Source organism: Pecten maximus, chromosome 16, assembly GCF_902652985.1.
Source record: "Pecten maximus chromosome 16, xPecMax1.1, whole genome shotgun sequence".
Taxonomy (NCBI): domain Eukaryota; kingdom Metazoa; phylum Mollusca; class Bivalvia; order Pectinida; family Pectinidae; genus Pecten; species Pecten maximus.
In genome coordinates this window covers 21859492-21879124 of record NC_047030.1, presented here as the reverse complement: position 1 = coordinate 21879124, position 19633 = coordinate 21859492, and the positions used below count along the sequence as shown (strand labels likewise).

The 19633-nt window shown below is 33.3% G+C and overlaps 1 protein-coding gene across 1 annotated transcript; it reads right to left on the bottom strand.

The window, feature by feature from the left end:
* Window positions 1-11429: 11429 nt before the first annotated feature.
* LOC117345083 lies at window positions 11430-17699 on the bottom strand. The gene is made up of 2 exons (XM_033908029.1): window positions 17176-17699; window positions 11430-15056 (listed from the first exon to the last, which is right to left on the bottom strand). The coding sequence occupies exon 2, from the start codon at window positions 15045-15047 to the stop codon at window positions 13014-13016; it is 2034 nt and encodes a 677-aa protein (XP_033763920.1). The 5' UTR covers window positions 15048-15056; window positions 17176-17699; the 3' UTR covers window positions 11430-13013.
* Window positions 17700-19633: the final 1934 nt, after the last annotated feature.

Below are 19633 nucleotides of genomic sequence, written 5' to 3'. Positions count from 1 at the left end.
ACATTTACAGTAGATTCTTTTAGGACAGATGTCTAGGGGACACTAACAGTAGTGCCATGTTAGGACAGTTGTGTAGAGCCACTAACAGTGGAGGCAATTTAGGGTAGATGTTTGGGGGACACTAACCGCTAGAGTCATGTTGGGACGGGTGTCTAGGAAGCAATAGCAGATTGAGTTATGTAAGGACGGGTGACTAGGGGACATCAACCGCTAGAGTCATTTTAGGATGGGTTTCCTTGGGACAGCAACAGCTGAAGTCAAGTTATCTAGGGAATATTAACAATTATTATGAGTTATGTTAGGACGGTGGTTTGGGGACACAAACTGCTAGAGTCAAGTTAGGATGGGTGCTTAGCGGACCCCACCAGCTAATGTCTTGTTAGAACCGGTGTCCAGCGGACACCAACAGATAATGTCTTATTAGAGCCGGTGTCCAGCGGGCACCAACATATAATGTCTTGTTAGAACCGGTGTCTAGCGGACACCAACAGATAATGTCTTATTAGAACCGGTGTCTAGCGGACACCAACAGATAATGTCTTGTTAGAACCGGTGTCTAGCAAACCTCATACCTAATGTCTTGTTAGGACGGGTGTCTAGCGGACCTCATACCTAATGTCTTGTTAGGACGGGTGTCTAGCGGACCTCATACCTAATGTCTTGTTAGGACGGGTGTCTAGCAAACCTCATACCTAATGTCTTGTTAGGACGGGTGTCTAGCAAACCTCATACCTAATGTCTTGTTAGGACGGGTGTCTAACGGACCTCATACCTAATGTCTTGTTAGGACGGGTGTCTAGCAAACCTCATACCTAATGTCTTGTTAGGACGGGTGTCTAGCGGACCTCATACCTAATGTCTTGTTAGGACGGGTGTCTAGCGGACCTCATACCTAATGTCTTGTTAGGACGGGTGTCTAGCGGACCTCATACCTAATGTCTTGTTAGGACGGGTGTCTAGCGGACCTCATACCTAATGTCTTGTTAGGACGGGTGTCTAGTGGACCTCATACCTAATGTCTTGTTAGGACGGGTGTCTAGCGGACCTCATACCTAATGTCTTGTTAGGACGGGTGCCTAGCGGACCTCATACCTAATGTCTTGTTAGGACGGGTGTCTAGCGGACCTCATACCTAATGTCTTGTTAGGACGGGTGTCTAGCGGACCTCATACCTAATGTCTTGTTAGGACGGGTGTCTAGCGGACCTCATACCTAATGTCTTGTTAGGACGGGTGTCTAGCGGACCTCATACCTAATGTCTTGTTAAGAAGGGTGTCTAGCGGACCTCATACCTAGGACATGTCGAGGAGAGAGCAACAGAAGAACTGATTCCCGTATTAGATGTCTAATGCAGGCTGAACTTGTTCCTGATTCCCGTGATAGATGTCTTATACAGGCTGAACTTGTTCCTGATTCCCGTGATAGATGTCTGGGATAAGATGCAGTTTAAATGATATGGGATCATACCATAGCATTCTGTGACTGGTTTTGATATCGGAAAGTAGTAAAACAGTTATGGCACTTTATTTATATTGATATGATTATTTATTGATCTCAGATAACTAATACAAACCTCGGCCTCCGGTCTCGGTCAATATTGGTTGTCTTCGTTCCATAAATCAACATATCGATAGAAACAGAGTGCCATAACTGTATATAAATATTGTGCGATAACGTCGGCGAATTTTATACACATGAACTAACCCGGTAGATAGGTTGTCACTCTCATGGCTCTTAATTTGGGAACGTGACATTATCAGAACTTGATATCACACAGCGGCTATCTTTGTTGTCGCTCAGTCTTCTATGTCGTACTCTGGTCATAGTTTGTCTATTTTCTTATACAATTGCTCTTGTTTGTGCCCCCCCCCCCCCCCTTTTGTATTCATTATTAAGATTTGTTTTCTCTTATCAATTTTGTTATTAAATAGTAATTAATATAATTATATTCTAAATCAAAATGTCCTTCAAAGAAATGTACAAGGCCATTTGTAATGATGTAAACGTTTGGGATTTCCATCAAAAGAAAGGAAATGTTATTTCTTTGATAATTAACAAGTGTTCTAATGTGGTATTGATTATCATTATTTCTTAGCACTGTGTTATTCGCGTTACGTATTTATATTTGTCTGCAAACAGAATTCATATCCTGCTAAATAAACGTACGTCATCAATACTCAGCTGTAATAACATTGTTACCTTGGTTACAACAGAATCATCCTTATTGTCAAGAACGCTCCATATCCGGGCTCTCACTCGTGCTAAACGTGATGACCTATCCGACAACAATGCTACCAGTTTTTCTTCTCGCTGTATTGTTTGCTCTAAGAAACCAGTTAGTATCTCCTGGTCTCGTGCGAACGTGACGTAACGGTGGTAACAACAGTTCTCCATTACATCCGGGTTAACACCCCAGAATTTCATCTCCTGTTTGAAGACCCCAGGGCAGATATCTGCCGGCATATGCAACTGGCCGGTCTGGTGATAAGCCAGAATAGACTCGAAAGGTCCCCGAGGACGCTCGAAGAAACTGCCACATCTTGCATCCCTGGCTATCCTGTAGAGGCGGGAGCCCGGTACCGACTTCATCACGTTCTTGCTGATTTCATATTTATTCCCGCCAATATCAATGTGGCAGAAATCCCTGGCGTCATCTTTGGATTTAGGTTCAGGGACAAGACCTGAAACAGAAACATTTCCTTCGGTTATATACATCAAACGTATTTATTATTTATTTTTATATTAATTTGAGCGGTGAAACGAGATATTTCAAAACTGTGTTTACCATAAACAGTAGAGAAACCTCATGGATTATGCAATCTAAATATTTCTTCATTCTTTCTGCCCTTAGATCAAATGTCGTTGAAGTAGGTTATATGGATTATAATTTAACAGAAGTAACCTGATCAATATTAGTATGCATCATGGCAAACCATTGGGGTTGCTGTTGACATGCAATTTGTTAAGCTTGTAAAAACAAATCAACAAAACATCCGAGGGGGACATAGTTAGCTCATTTGTGTCATAAATATTGCACAAAATAGTAATGCCGTTTTCCTCACAAGTGTCTAAAGCACAAAATGTATAAACACTAATTTTGTTTTGACCTGGAAATGCAAATGGCGGCTGTGAATATGGTTACAAAAATATGACATAAAAAAAATGCTACTATTGTGTGTTCTAGACACTTGTGAGCATAACAGCTTGGCAATTTTCAGGTTTGATTATTTGCGTGACTTTCATGCTTCATCTTGCCACAAAGTAACTTTATAAAAGAAACTGTTAGCATCTTAAGCAAATTATAGATGATTTTAATGAACAACATTTCCAACTTAGTATATATTGCATGAATTTTGTTGTCCAAGTTTGTAAATATCTATTCGTGTTTGAGGTTGAATATTTTCTCCTATATAGATGAACTTTAACAATATTTGGTCAGGAACATCATAATTGAATTGATGTGGTCCCTATAGGACAGAGAACCAGTGTAAAATAGAGCATGATAAGAATCGCTTTTTAATCTCCACTTAAGATTTTGTTTTATCTGAAACTTGACCACTATGTTATGACTACTGACAAGTAGCTACCCACCAGTGCTAATTTTACTAAAAGCGGTATGAATGTAAAAGTGATAATAATTCTTCTTTCTATAATCACAGACGATTGTCTGGACCAGTTATTCCCTTGTGATCTGATGGTGACTAATCTTCCAGAAAGATATAATTTATCTCGATAACATATAAAGTAATATATAGCAATTTTGAAACTCGATGTGCAATGTTTTGAGGAAATAATTCTGCATATTGTATTTACTGATGTTAGTGAGTGAGGCTAATTTTTGCAACACCATTCAATGATCCAATGTAAGTACTTACTTTTAATATCAATGATCTCGGTAAAGTAAAACAACTGATGGATGTAGATGAAAAAACGTGTTAAAAAGGTTGGTTTAGTGAAAAGTCAGCACAATAACTAAAATCAAGAATGTTAGATACCCAGCTTATTATTGTGGAAATTGGATGAAACAAGACTCTAACAGGCTTATCTAGATACCCTAACAAAAAATGAATTGTATTTTGTGCACATCAAATCGTTAATAAAATGCCATCATTTATGCACCACATGAAACACTTCATGCCAATAAATAATTGTACACTGAAAAAATGTGAAGAGAGCACTACGTACCATCTCTATAAATCCCATGACGCGGTCTTTGCTGCATGTTCTAAGTAAATTCAACCTTGCGTGGAAGTAAACACAAGTGAGTTTGAAGTAGAATAGAGTAACATATTGTTTTCGTTGGTATACCGTTAGTCTGTTGGAAGACAGTGCCACAAACACAACAAGGACAATGTTATTCCTTCCGAAATGTTTTATCTCTAATAAAATACGGCAAAATTATATAAATTACACCACTGATAAAAAAGATTTTAAGATGAGTTTCACATGTGTCTTATTGTATGAAAAATAAACTTAGATATTTGATTTTTAGTAAAAATTCAGGTAGAGCATACAATATCTGCCATTCATCTGATCCTTAGATACGATGTGTTTACTTCATATCTTTTAATTTCAATGTGACAATCTAAATAAACATAATAGCTCTATTCTTAATTCGAAAATTTACTTGTTTTTTTTTATTAATATCAAACCAAAGACTTTAACTAAACTTCTATATAAGTTTGTATTGTATTTACCACCACGAAAAAGAAACATACATTACATGTCTAAATGAACGCACCCATACATGAACACTCTCATATATGAAAGCCCCGACTTGAACACACGCCTACTTGAACAACACCTACTTGAACACAAGCCTACGTGAACAAAAGCCCACTTAAATATACAACTAGTGAACATTAAAGTACTGCTTTCTACAAACATGTATCTGTATGAAATAAACAATTCTTACCTTGCGCCATACTTGTAGTCGGGTGTGTCGTCGTACGTTGCATACTCAACAAATCCCGCTACCTCGCCCACATCACCATTTATATCAGATATTCGGATGACGACAATCTTTCGAAATACGCATGCGCAAGGAAGAAAGCAATGAAATAGTTAATGTTGTTGCTGAGTGTTACAATCGCCATATAACGGAGACATTAAAAGTCATCGCACACCTGCTCAGGTATAAATAGTTGTCATAACAATCAGCGGCCTTTGCATTAATACTTCGATATTCCAACATGAAGAATTGTTCGATTAGAAGGAAAATTCTACCAAAACGTCTAAGTTTACTCCATGCGTACAGGAAACGACAGAAAACAAAATTACATGAATCAACATACTACTGTTACGCTGCCGTGTATTGTATCACACAAGCTCAAATCGACTACCTCATGTTTTGGATTAATTTTGAATTAAAATCTTCACTACAAATACAAATAGGCTTAAGCTTTCGTGTGCGTGTCAATTCAATTTCACAACACAAAAACAAATACCGACATGTAATTCTTGCTCAAAATTGATAAAACGAGAGCAAAATATACCGATTAGCACGTAAACCGTTGACAAAAGTACCAAGAAAACACGACCAGGTGTTCCAAAAGGGAGAGCGTCTTCTGCTTCATCGACCACACTCGTCTTCTAAATGTAGTTATGTCACGCCCTCGGTATGAGAACTAGGGTGGTGAAAATGGATCTACCAGGCATATTATCTAGCTTTTAACACGTCTGATTCATATCGCACAATTTTAATCTTATTTTTCCCAATAAAGTTATGATGTAGACTATAAACCTTCCCCGGGATCTCCTTAAACAGACCTGTTAAGGAACTTGGGAACAAGTATTTGAATATCGAATCAACTTTAACACCTGGTAACAGGAACAGTGCTATTTTGGAGAAAAAGAAAAACTATTTAGAAGGAAAATGACATTATCACACTAGCCATACCGCTTAGTCATGAGCTGTCACTGTTACTTTGCTATAAAGTTAAGGTCGAGAACAAATAAATAAGATAATGATTGTGAACATGAAATAAGATAGTGATTGTGAACAAGAAATTTAATATTGATTGTTAACAAATAAAATAGTGATTGTAAATAAGAATAAAATAGTGATTGTAAACAAGAAATGAAATAGTGATTGTAAACAAGAATGAAATAGTGATTGTAAACAAAGAATGAAATAGTGATTGTAAATAAGAATAAAATAGTGATTGTAAACAAGAATAAAATAGTGATTGTAAACAAGAATGAAATAGTGATTGTAAACAAGAATGAAATAGTGATTGTAAACAAGAATGAAATAGTGATTGTAAATAAGAATAAAATAGTGATTGTAAACAAGAATGAAGTAGTGATTGTAAATAAGAATAAAATAGTGATTGTAAACAAGAATAAAATAGTGATTGTAAACAAAAATAAAATAGTGATTGTAAACAAGAATAAAATAGTGATTGTAAACAGGAATGAAATAGTGATTGTAAACAAGAATGAAATAGTGATTGTAAACAAGAATGAAATAGTGATTGTAAACAAGAATGAAATAGTGATTGTAAATAAGAATAAAATAGTGATTGTAAACAAGAATGAAGTAGTGATTGTAAATAAGAATAAAATAGTGATTGTAAACAAGAATAAAATAGTGATTGTAAACAAAAATAAAATAGTGATTGTAAACAAGAATAAAATAGTGATTGTAAACAGGAATGAAATAGTGATTGTAAACAAGAATAAAATAGTGATTGTAAACAAGAAATAAAATATTGATTGTAAACAAGAAATAAAATAGTGATTGTAAACAAGAATAAAATAGTGATTGTAAACAAGAAATAAAATAGTGATTGTAAACAAATAAAATAGCATTGTAAACAAGAATAAAAAAGTGATTGTAAACAAGAATAAAATAGTGATTGTAAGCAAGAAATAAAATAGTGATTGTAAACAAGAAATAAAATAGTGATTGTAAACAAGAAATAAAATAGTGATTGTAAACAAATTAAATATTGATTGTAAACAAATAAAATAGTGATTGTAAACAAGAATAAAATAGTGATTGTAAACAAATAAAATAGTGATTGTAAACAAGAATGAAATAGTGATTGTAAATAAGAATAAAATAGTGATTGTAAACAAGAATGAAATAGTGATTGTAAACAAGAATGAAATAGTGATTGTAAACAAGAATAAAATAGTGATTGTAAACAAGAATGAAATAGTGATTGTAAACAAGAATAAAATAGTGATTGTAAACAAATAAAATAGTGATTGTAAACAAGAATGAATTAGTGATTGTAAACAAGAATGAAATAGTGATTGTAAACAAGAATGAAATAGTGATTGTAAACAAGAAATGAGATAATGATGGTAAACATGAAATAAGATAATGATTGTGAACATGAAATAAGATAATGATTGTAAACATGAAATAAGATAATGATTGTAAACATGAAATAAGATAATGATTGTAAACATGAAATAAGATAATGATTGTGAACATGAAATAAGATAATGATTGTAAACATGAAATAAGATAATGATTGTAAACATGAATAAGATAGTGATTGTGAACATGAAATAAGATAGTGATTGTAAACATGAAATAAGATAGTGATTGTGAACATGAAATAAGATAATGATTTTAAACATGAAATAAGATAGTGATTGTAAACATGAAATAAGATAATGATTGTGAACATGAATAAGATAGTGATTGTGAACATGAAATAAGATAGTGATTGTAAACATGAAATAAGATAGTGATTGTGAACATGAAATAAGATAATGATTGTAAACATGAAATAAAATAGTAATTGTAAATAAGAATAAAATAGTGATTGTAAACAAATAAAATATTGATTGTAAACAAATAAAATATTGATTGTAAACAAGAAATGAAATATTGATTGTAAACAAGAATAAAATAGTGATTGTAAACAAATTAAATAGTGATTGTAAACAAGAATAAAATAGTAATTGTAAATAAGAATAAAATAGTGATTGTAAACAAGAATAAAATAGTGATTGTAAACAAGAATAAAATAGTGATTATAAACAAGAAATAAAATATTGATTGTAAACAAGAATAAAATAGTGATTGTAAACAAGAAATAAAATAGTGATTGTAAACAAGAATAAAATAGTGATTGTAAACAAGAAATAAAATAGTGATTGTAAACAAATAAAATAGTGATTGTAAACAAGAATAAAATAGTGATTGTAAACAAGAAATAAAATAGTGATTGTAAACAAATAAAATAGTGATTGTAAACAAGAATAAAATAGTGATTGTAAACAAGAAATAAAATAGTGATTGTAAACAAGAATAAAATAGTGATTGTAAACAAGAAATAAAATAGTGATTGTAAACAAATAAAATTGTGATTGTAAACAAGAATAAAATAGTGATTGTAAACAAGAAATAAAATAGTGATTGTAAACAAGAATAAAATAGTGATTGTAAACAAGAAATAAAATAGTGATTGTAAACAAGAATAAAATAGTGACTGTAAACAAGAATAAAATAGTGATTGTAAATAAGAATGAAATAGTGATTGTAAACAAGAAATAAAATAGTGATTGTAAATAAGAATGAAATAGTGATTGTAAACAAGAAATGAGATAATGATTGTAAACAAGAATAAAATAGTGATTGTAAACAAGAATAAAATAGTGATTGTAAATAAGAATAAAATAGTGATTGTAAACAAGAAATAAAATAGTGATTGTAAACAAGAATAAAATAGTGACTGTAAACAAGAAATAAAATAGTGATTGTAAACAAATAAAAAAGTGATTGTAAACAAGAAATAAAATAGTGATTGTAAACAAGAATGAAATTGTGATTGTAAATAAGAATGAAATAGTGATTGTAAACAAGAAATGAGATAATGATTGTAAACATGAAATAAGATAATGATTTTGAACAAGAAAGGAGTAGGTAGGATAAGGGCCATATTTTGCCCCCAAAAGAAACATTTAATGTCCTGTATATATTTGAAGATAAATGTATACTGATTAATAAAATATAACATTAAGAGTGCTCCGTTGCCATGGTAACCATGTAGGGGGCGCCATTTTGAGCATTGCAAAATTGGCTAATTTAGCCATTTGAGGTATATTTGAGGTCCATATTTGCAACATTGTCTTTGTATCAGTGTCTTATTTAAACTATAAACAACTACTATATATTTTTGTATGAGGAGTAACTTCCACATAGTTATATGTTATGGAAATAAACACACACACACACACACACTCAACCTTGCCCAAACACACAAGTATGTCCTCTGAATAAACCGCGATTTATGACAAGCGCACACTCCGATTTTGCAGCCTGATGAGAATACTTTTTTTTAGCTTCATAAGATTAAAATGTATTGAAGTTTATCATTTTGATTAGAAAAATACTATACACAATGCTGTGGAAATCCTGTATTGTTGATGGCCTCTTCTCTTAGAAACCATTACGCCACTGTATCAGTTGATCAAAAGTGACATACGAAACAATAACGTCAATGTTTTGTTATGGGCTGATAACATCAAGTTTTAAGCCAATGAAAATGCAAGTTATAAGCCAGATAAAAAGTATATGTGTAAATGCATTTATTATTTTTGAATCAAACAAATGCATACACATTAGTTTCATTGTATTGTAAAACAAAAACATTTGCTGAATAAAATATGCAAGAATACTAATTTAATTGCGAATTACAATCATGTTTATTTACATATCATCATAGCATTTTTATTTGCATACAATAACTCATTACAAACCAAATGCATCAATTTGTTGCTACATAAGTATAACATCATTATATATATATCATTGATACATATCAATCATATGCCGGATAACTCAATATCACCCTGTCCTCTGTTTGCTGAGGACACAAAATCATATCGCAATATTAAGAATCAAGAATATGCTAGTATTCTGCAATCAGGTTTAGATAGCCTCCAAAAATGGTCAGTAGACTGGCCGTTAAGATTCTATTTTAACAAATGCAGGGCATTGCATATAAGGATAACACGAAAATACCAGCTACAACTTGGTCAAATCAGAAGATCTTTTACATATTTGGAGTCTATATTCAAACAACTGTTCATAACATTAACCAGGCCACACTTAGAATACGCTCGTATGCAGCATGTGCCCGGAATTCTTATCAATTGAAAGATATTCAAGCTATCGAAAACGTTCAACGAAAAGATACTAAGCTCCTTCCAGGGAGGAAGAAACTTGCGTACAAAGAAAGACTCGGGATGAAACTCCCCACATTGAAGTATCGCAGGATGGAAGGACACTTAATAACAGTTTTCAAAATAATTAACAATATCTTCCATGGAAAAGTCACCTCAAAATTATTCACTTTTGATACTAACGAAAGAACTCGCGGTCACAACTTCAAAGTATAAAAAGATGTAGCACAGAACAGGCGGAATTCTTTTACATTCAGAATTGTAGATGTATCTGGCCCTTTCCCTTACCTTCTCCTTTACCGTCAAATATCATTTAGTTTGTTCTGGCTACTTTGCAAACGAACTACTTTGATATCTTCATCAGCTTCCAGTATTTACGATTGTGTAACAACAACACGCTGATGTAATGTAAATACATGAACTGTACATGTTTTTTTCAACTGTATTGCTATGACAAATAGAAAAGACTGAATATGATCACTAACCAGTCACAAAATGTATATGATTAATCAGTCACTAAGCAGTCACAAAGAGGGAAATGATTAATCAGCAGTCAAAAAGATGAATATGATTGTTGACTAATCGCAAAGAGGATTAATGAATAATCATGAGCATTGTTAAGAGTAATGACCAATCATGAGCATTGTAAAGATAAATGACCAATCATGAGCATTGTTAAGGGTAATGACCAATCATGAGCATTGTTAAGATTAATGACCAATCATGAGCATTGTTAAGATTAATGACCAATCATGAGCATTGTTAAGATTCATGACCAATCATGAGCATTGTTAAGATTCATGACCAATCATCAGCATTGTTAAGATTAATAACAATCATCAGCATTGTTAAGATTAATGACCAATCATGAGCATTGTAAAGATTAATGACCAATCATGAGCATTGTTAAGATTAATGACCAATCATGAGCATTGTTAAGAGTAATGACCAATCATCAGCATTGTTAAGATTCATGACCAATCATCAGCATTGTTAAGATTAATAACAATCATCAGCATTGTTAAGATTAATGACCAATCATGAGCATTGTAAAGATTAATGACCAATCATGAGCATTGTTAAGGGTAATGACCAATCATGAGCATTGTTAAGATTCATGACCAATCATGAGCATTGTTAAGATTAATAACAATCATGAGCATTGTTAAGATTAATGACCAATCATGAGCATTGTTAAGATTAATGACCAATCATGAGCATTGTTAAGATTCATTACCAATCATCAGCATTGTTAAGATTAATAACAATCATGAGCATTGTTAAGATTAATGACCAATCATGAGCATTGTAAAGATTAATGACCAATCATGAGCATTGTTAAGGGTAATGACCAATCATGAGCATTGTTAAGATTCATGACCAATCATGAGCATTGTTAAGATTAATAACAATCATGAGCATTGTTAAGATTAAGGACCAATCATGAGCATTGTTAAGATTAATGACCAATCATGAGCATTGTTAAGGGTAATGACCAATCATGAGCATTGTTAAGATTAATGACCAATCATGAGCATTGTTAAGATTAATGACCAATCATGAGCATTGTTAAGATTAATGACCAATCATGAGCATTGTTAAGATTAATGACCAATCATGAGCATTGTTAAGAGTAATGACCAATCATCAGCATTGTTAAGATTCATGACCAATCATCAGCATTGTTAAGATTAATAACAATCATCAGCATTGTTAAGATTAATGACCAATCATGAGCATTGTAAAGATTAATGACCAATCATGAGCATTGTTAAGGGTAATGACCAATCATGAGCATTGTTAAGATTCATGACCAATCATGAGCATTGTTAAGATTAATAACAATCATGAGCATTGTTAAGATTAATGACCAATCATGAGCATTGTTAAGATTAATGACCAATCATGAGCATTGTTAAGATTCATGACCAATCATCAGCATTGTTAAGATTAATAACAATCATGAGCATTGTTAAGATTAATGACCAATCATGAGCATTGTAAAGATTAATGACCAATCATGAGCATTGTTAAGGGTAATGACCAATCATGAGCATTGTTAAGATTCATGACCAATCATGAGCATTGTTAAGATTAATAACAATCATGAGCATTGTTAAGATTAAGGACCAATCATGAGCATTGTTAAGATTAATGACCAATCATGAGCATTGTTAAGAGTAATGACCAATCATGAGCATTGTTAAGATTCATGACCAATCATGAGCATTGTTAAGATTAATTACAATCATGAGCATTGATAAGATTAATGACAATTATGAGCATTATTGGGTTTAATGACCAATCACAAGGATGGATATAGTTAATAAACAGTAACAAGAGAAAGGACACAACTACTGTCCCAAGGCTAGATTTATGACAAAATTATAACAATCTTCAATCACACAAGTGAAAGCAAATCTTTGCAATTTAAAGAAACTTCAGTTCTATGAAAAATACACACAATCTTTTATATTAACTCCTGAGTCCTGGTACAGAAGGTTTCATATAAAACCAGGCTTAAAGATTCATATGACCAAGACAGCAACAATTATGAACAAAATAATTGTGTGGTAAAAGTGTTATACAGTTTCATTGTAATTGCCCTCTGACTAGGACCACGATGTCCGAAAAGTAGGCACAAATACATTGTAAGGTATTTGGCAAGGTCCATTTCTTTATGCATCTCGCTATGACGTGTGATCCTAAAGACATGGTACATGCAAATTTCATAAAACAGTAAACATTGTATCTAATAGATGGAATATACAGAGACATATCTTTATGAATATCATATATCTGGTACACATATATATGTGTTAGTATACATGTAATTACTATGTACTGCTAAAATAATGAAATATTTACTCCTCAGTTACTGATTCGCTATCATCTGAATTATCTGAGGTGTCAGTTTCCGGCATATCTGCAGCATCTAATACAGATGACACTTTAGTAGAAGGTTCAATGGTGTCTTGGTGGCGGATGATACCTAGGTACCACAACACACTTGCAATATGGGCACAACAACCCACCACTCTAGCCCCGACCTTACATGTACAGTACCATCCAAGTATAGTAAACACATCATATCGAATCCATAATGAATGCAAAACACCGCTACAATGCCGACTTTGGATCCTGACTTTCAACAAGCCAGTGTCCTCCTTACAAACAAGTAACTCATAGTCACCGTCATCTGACATGTGCTCTCTCGAGTATGAACAAGCTTGCTTGATTTGATATATACCAAAGGTAATATCTCTGAGATCGTCACTTGTTAGAATTGGGAAGTCGTCAAGTTCTTCTCCAGAGGCGTCAATGGTGACATACGTTGATCTTTTTTTTAGAAGACCACGTTCTTCCAGCTCAGTAAGAAGACGATTCTCCTCCTTTGATTTGATCAGCATTTTGCGAGCCATTTCCTCAGAGGATGCGGTGGGTTGCAAAAGAGGCTTTTTGTATTTGTTCAAGATGCTACAAATAATTTGTATAAAATCACCAATACAATGGATATATGTATTTGGGACCACTTTGTCCATCATTCGATATTGCTTGATACGGCCATTAACACTCTCCACAATCCAGCGAACCTTTGTTACTAGCCGCGATAAGTTGGCGTCTTGTGTTGTGTGTTGCTTTGCTCCCTTTTTCAAGTAAGGTGGCATTTCAACGCGATAACCGTGCTCCTCAAGAAAAGAAACAGAATCCCGAAAGCCCCGGTCAACGATACACATATCACCATCATTGAACCACTGGTTAATGTTTTGTAAGTTGTTGGCAAACATATGTTTTGTAATTGCGGCGTCATTGTTTTTGCCATCTGCTAGATATGGTCCTAGAACACTAAGTATATAACCATCGGTACCCACAATTACCATAGGCTTTACTAGAGGTCGATGTTTATGTAAACTATAGGACCTACGCTGGAACTTGTAGTTTCCACTTTTTTGAATATATATATATGTCCCATCTAGAACGACGACTGCCTGATTATTGTTGGTAGTGAAAAGTTCCTTGGCAATACTCGACGTGTGGTCTTTACAGAAGTTATCATGGGTAATGTGGTTAAAACCTAAATTTTTATTCACGAAATTGTCGATCAATGCAGATCTGGCACTATGTACACTCCTTTGAACTTGTGATTTCTTCAATCCGAAAAGTACTGATATCAGTTCATTGGACAATCCAGTTTTCAGTTTAACAAGCAATACCCCAAGACATGTGCGCGTTGATCTAACTGTAGTATTTCGAACGGACACCAGGTATGATGCAAGATCTGCAAATTGATCTTTATTTAGTCCGGTAAGTTCGGAATAATTAGCATCTGACAACACAGAGGGTATATCAAAATTGAGATGAAACGATGTTTTCATTAATGATCTAACATTCTGGAGTAAATCAGTGATGTCTGATCTGGAAAATAAGTCTGATGTCTTAGTACTTCTGATTAGTTGTAGAGATACAGTATCAAAATATTTGTCTTTTATATGACTGGCACAGCATCTATTTGTAGAGTCTATAAAAATTCCATGTTCAATAAACGCTTGAGTCCTTGCATTTTTAGGTATAGATATTAAATGGCATCTGTTGTTTCCATATTTTTGGCATACAATACAATATTTGTGTGTTCTAGGAGTAGACAGTATTTGAAGATTCACAGTTTTAGGGCTTCTAAATGATGTTGGAACATTGCTGACATGATGATTACTTGTTCGTGTAGATTTTCCATATTTATAAAACTTTGCTGTACAAGAACTACAAACGAAATCGTCATTACAAATGTCACGACACAGAGCTTTCTTAAGATACTTAAGGAATGGTCCTCCTGTTACCTTCCGCCTCAAGTTAATTTTACATCTTTTCCTGCATAAGCAGCATGTAATTGCCTTGGGCATTGTTGAAACCTGGAAACAAATAAAAACATGTAACAGAAAATGCTATTATGTAATTATCATTTAATAGATATTTATTTTAGCGATCAAATACAATATATTATATAAACATTTACTACAAAACATGTGCTGTCATCAAATCGTTTTAACTTGCTCAGCAATTTTGTTTTAGATCTTTTATTTAACTATTTATATATACCATCTGTACACCGCCTTAGATGTTTCGTAATTTATTACAATAGGCCTTCGGCGAATTAATTATCGACTGTACTGTCGGTATTACTACTTGACCAAATATAACTGTACTGAACTAAAGCACACTACATTATATTTTTTTCAATAAATGAAGAGATGAAAAGGTATCAATAATATAACGTTGTTTTATAGAATTAAACTCATTTAATTAACAACAATAAATCAAATGCATTTTTACAAAAATATCAATCGGTTCAGTGCAGTTAGACTTCATTAGAATTAAATTGAATTTAAAAGTGCAGCAGGATTTTAATTATCTATGAGATGACAGAACTAGTAATTATAAATTAATTTAGCATAACATATCACTACTTACATAGCTGATATATAAAATAATAAAGCTAAAGATAGAAAGTAAACATGTTATTAAAAAAAAAAAAAAAAAGTTCCTTGGGTGGAATCGAATCGCCCACCTTAGCATTACAAGGAAATGATGTTACCACTACACCACTTCGTCTTTCGCTGTTGGACGATGTAAACAATTACCATATTGATAATAATTACTCTAAATCAGTCATCCTGCATAATGTTACGTAATCATTTAGGCCTAAAGAAGACGATGGCTGACAAACTGCAGGTCAGCCAGAATAACTTATTTCATAGTCATTTTATCACTGTATACTGTATAGTTATTAGTTCTGATCTCATTACGTATGTGTAATTGTGTTTTGTGTGAATTGCATTTGCGATCTGCATCTTTTAGATGTTAAACAGCACTGTTCCTACGGCAGAGCACGTAACGTTGGGCCTAGCCACAGGTGCCTGACTCGTTTTATAAAATAATAACATATAGAGTACATATAAATGATACATTTATATGTACTCTATATGTTATTATTTTACATTTATATGTACTCTATATGTTATTATTTTATAAAACGAGTCAGGCACCTGTGGCCTAGCACATGGATATTTTATTCAGGGATACACTAGGACAAGGCATAACGTTTCAAAGGGATGTCTAATTAATGCTAGTAGATCTAAATAGTGATTTAAAGGTTGTGTTTTTGTAAATATGTATCAATCTCGCTAATACCGCAAAATATGATTTGGGCAAATGAAGTTTTATTTTTCAAACATCTTAACAATCCTTGTTCAGAGGCGTGTATTGATCGAGTTTTAAAACAATGTTTAGGGGCACCTAGCGGGTGAATTGACTAGGGCAACGTCTTACAATTGTTTTATTGAAAGTATTATAAGCGGTACAGTAGTGGTTTTATTTTATTTTATTTTTATTGTAATGCCCCTTTTTAAATTCAATCTAAATGCGTTCTTGAAAAGTCATGCATTTTTTAAGGTTAGACCAGTTGATTTATCGCGATCAACTGTTTAGCGGACCTATACTGTAGTGATTGGTCAACTTGCAGACGACAGCTTAACTTTAGTTCTAACGTGCAGTGCCGGCATTTTATTTTCCATGACTTTCGGTGATGTTTTTAATACTATTGGATTATGAGTATAGTTTATATATTCATATCAAGTTTTAATGATATATAGGCATGGGGTCGTGATCGAGACACCCATGTTGCCAGTTTCGTTTATGCACACAACTTCAATTCCTTCGTTTCCCCCCCATTTTTGTTTGTGTATTGTTCTATTTGGAGCTGGCAAATACCCGCCTGTGTGACAAGGTCTCCATCAATTCATATACAATGTATGAACAAAATGCAATAAAGCAAAACAATATCGACGATTTTTAATACTTATGTGCTGTGTTATTTGTTGAGGACGTCAAGCTCTGTTGCCAACAGTTCGATCGATTGTTTACACTTTCACTTCGATTCTGATTTCGACGGTTTCACTTGGTAACGTTAAATAACTACAGCAGGAAAAACACAATCAAGCAAAACATTTCTATTTAAGTCAAAATACAAACCACAAGTGTGAAGCATCGTTCTTGGATCTTCTAGGCTTATATTCCACAGTGGAGAACAAACTTGTTTACATTCTCGATGTTTACTGTACTGGTACCCCTTCCGGAAGGCCCCGCGCAGAAACGGCATTCGTTTCCGACTTGAACGATGCCGATCTCCTCGAAAATACCGCAATATTGTTGATCGTTTTTGCTATTGTTAGGCATCTGCGCAAGGGAGAACATGTCCAATTTTTTAATATGTTTTTGATATTTGTAAAACACGTCAGCTGTATGAAAATTGTTCATGTTCTCGACTGCGCTGATGGTTTTCTTGGACTTCAAACATCGAAAAAAGGGTAAAAACAGTGATTTCGTGGATTATTGTCGTATTCAAAGAAGAAAACATGTATTTAGAAATACGATTTTTTAATCAAAAATGGTTAAAACGAAAAGATATTGATATATTAAAATGTTTTAGGCATATAAAAAACATAATTTTGTAGTTTCAGTTTTCCCAATCATAAGGGGCGAAATCATGGGCTTATCCCATCTACTCCTTTAATATTGATTGTAAACAAATAAAATAGTGATTGTAAACAAAGATGTTATAAAAGATGTCTTCTTTGCGAACACGCAGAACATGTGGTTTGGTTTTGCCACCGAGAAGTGCAGACATGTTTTTTTTTTTTTTTTTTTTTAAAGATTATTTTCTTTTCATTTTGGAATATTACAAAGTCTTTAACACCAACAACAGATATTTTTGATTCGTTACGTGATCATAAAACACAACGTCGTCTTTTACTAATATTAACCATAAAGCAGCATTACTTTGCCTTATCAAAACTAGTCTGTCATATATTGATGAAAAGAGTAATTATTTGCTGCAAGCATTTCTGACGACATTCCATAAAGTTATGCTGCAATTTGTGGTTTAACTATTAATACCAATAAAGCCCTATAATACGGTTAGGGGGAGGTACACGTAGAGGTTTATTATATAACAGGATCATTTACAGTTCAATAAAAACTATAAAGCACCCGTAAAACAAACATTCGAATGAGCCCTGTCGATATTAATACGCTGTTGTGATGTAACAAGGTGGTTGAATCTGTGTTTTAATGCATTTGTAGTGTTATGATCTCTAAACCACGTGTTGTAGTCGTATCCGGTAACTGTCGACATCGGTCACAGAAATAGAGGATGTCTAACAGTGTCTTCAGTAATACCAAATATATTTCACGAGTGGGGCTAATATTTTGATATTTTTCACGAGTGCGCAGCACGAGTGAAAAATATCAAAATATTAGCCACACGAGTGAAATATATTTGGTATTACTGAAGACACTGTTAGATATTCTGTTTATTACATTTTTTATCAATAAAAACCCTACCCCGTATGCTAACTAGGCCTACAGGGATAATTTGTAAACAAAAAAAGTAGTTCCCCCTGTCCAGGTGCTGACATATATGTCGGGCTTTCTGATTGGTCAATTATTTTTGTATTTTCTAATCATTAATTTGATTGGTCAAATCAGCAAAAGTGATATTTTTCACTAGTGAAAAATATCACTTTTATGGAATGAATAATTTTTGATATTTCACTGGTATAAAATGTAATAAATCGTGATATTTAGAACAAGGACTGTTATATCGAATTGACTATGGACTCTAAACACTGTAGATTTAGTAGACGGAATATTGCAAAACAAAAAAGTCGACAAAGACCATAGCTTGTACCCAGGGGTGTACAATAATCTGTTGGAAAATCACAAAAATCGTCCAGAAATTTAATCAATCTCAGGAATTCACTCTCGATATTTCATCTTTGCCTATACGAACGATATTAAGCTCTGTGTATAGTTCCAAACCATATAGTTATAGCAGTTTTTGTTTCGTTTTGTTTATAATGGAATGTTCAAACACCAGAGACAAGACTTTCATTGAGCTCGGAATGGGATATGGTAGTATAATATGGCAGAGGGGTTTCTCCACAAGATTGATCAACAGTTCCAGAGGATTCTTCAAAATCCATATCCCATTACAGTAATTATAATCCAGAATTACATAATCAACAAATGACTGTCAAAACACGAATGAAACGTATGTATAAAATGCCACGCTGCGTGGATAGCAGATTATTGGAAAATATAACGATTAAAACATTGGAAGTAGCAAAAACAATCGATATGTCTTCTCATCGAAATACAAAAAGACAAACATGACATTATCAACACCCATTTCAATATAATTTTACCAGCGAAAAGAAATGTCGATATTTTTGGTATATCTTACATTTTAAGCTGTAAATGGATGGAAGATATTTTGGTATGGTTTTGTTTTGTATTGTTTAACGTCCTTTCAACAGTTAAGATCATTAAGGACCTGTACGCGCATTAGAACAAGAACTCCGAAAAATAACGCCAAAATACAAAATCAATTTTGCAATAATATGAAGTATCGCAATATGTGCATCACGTA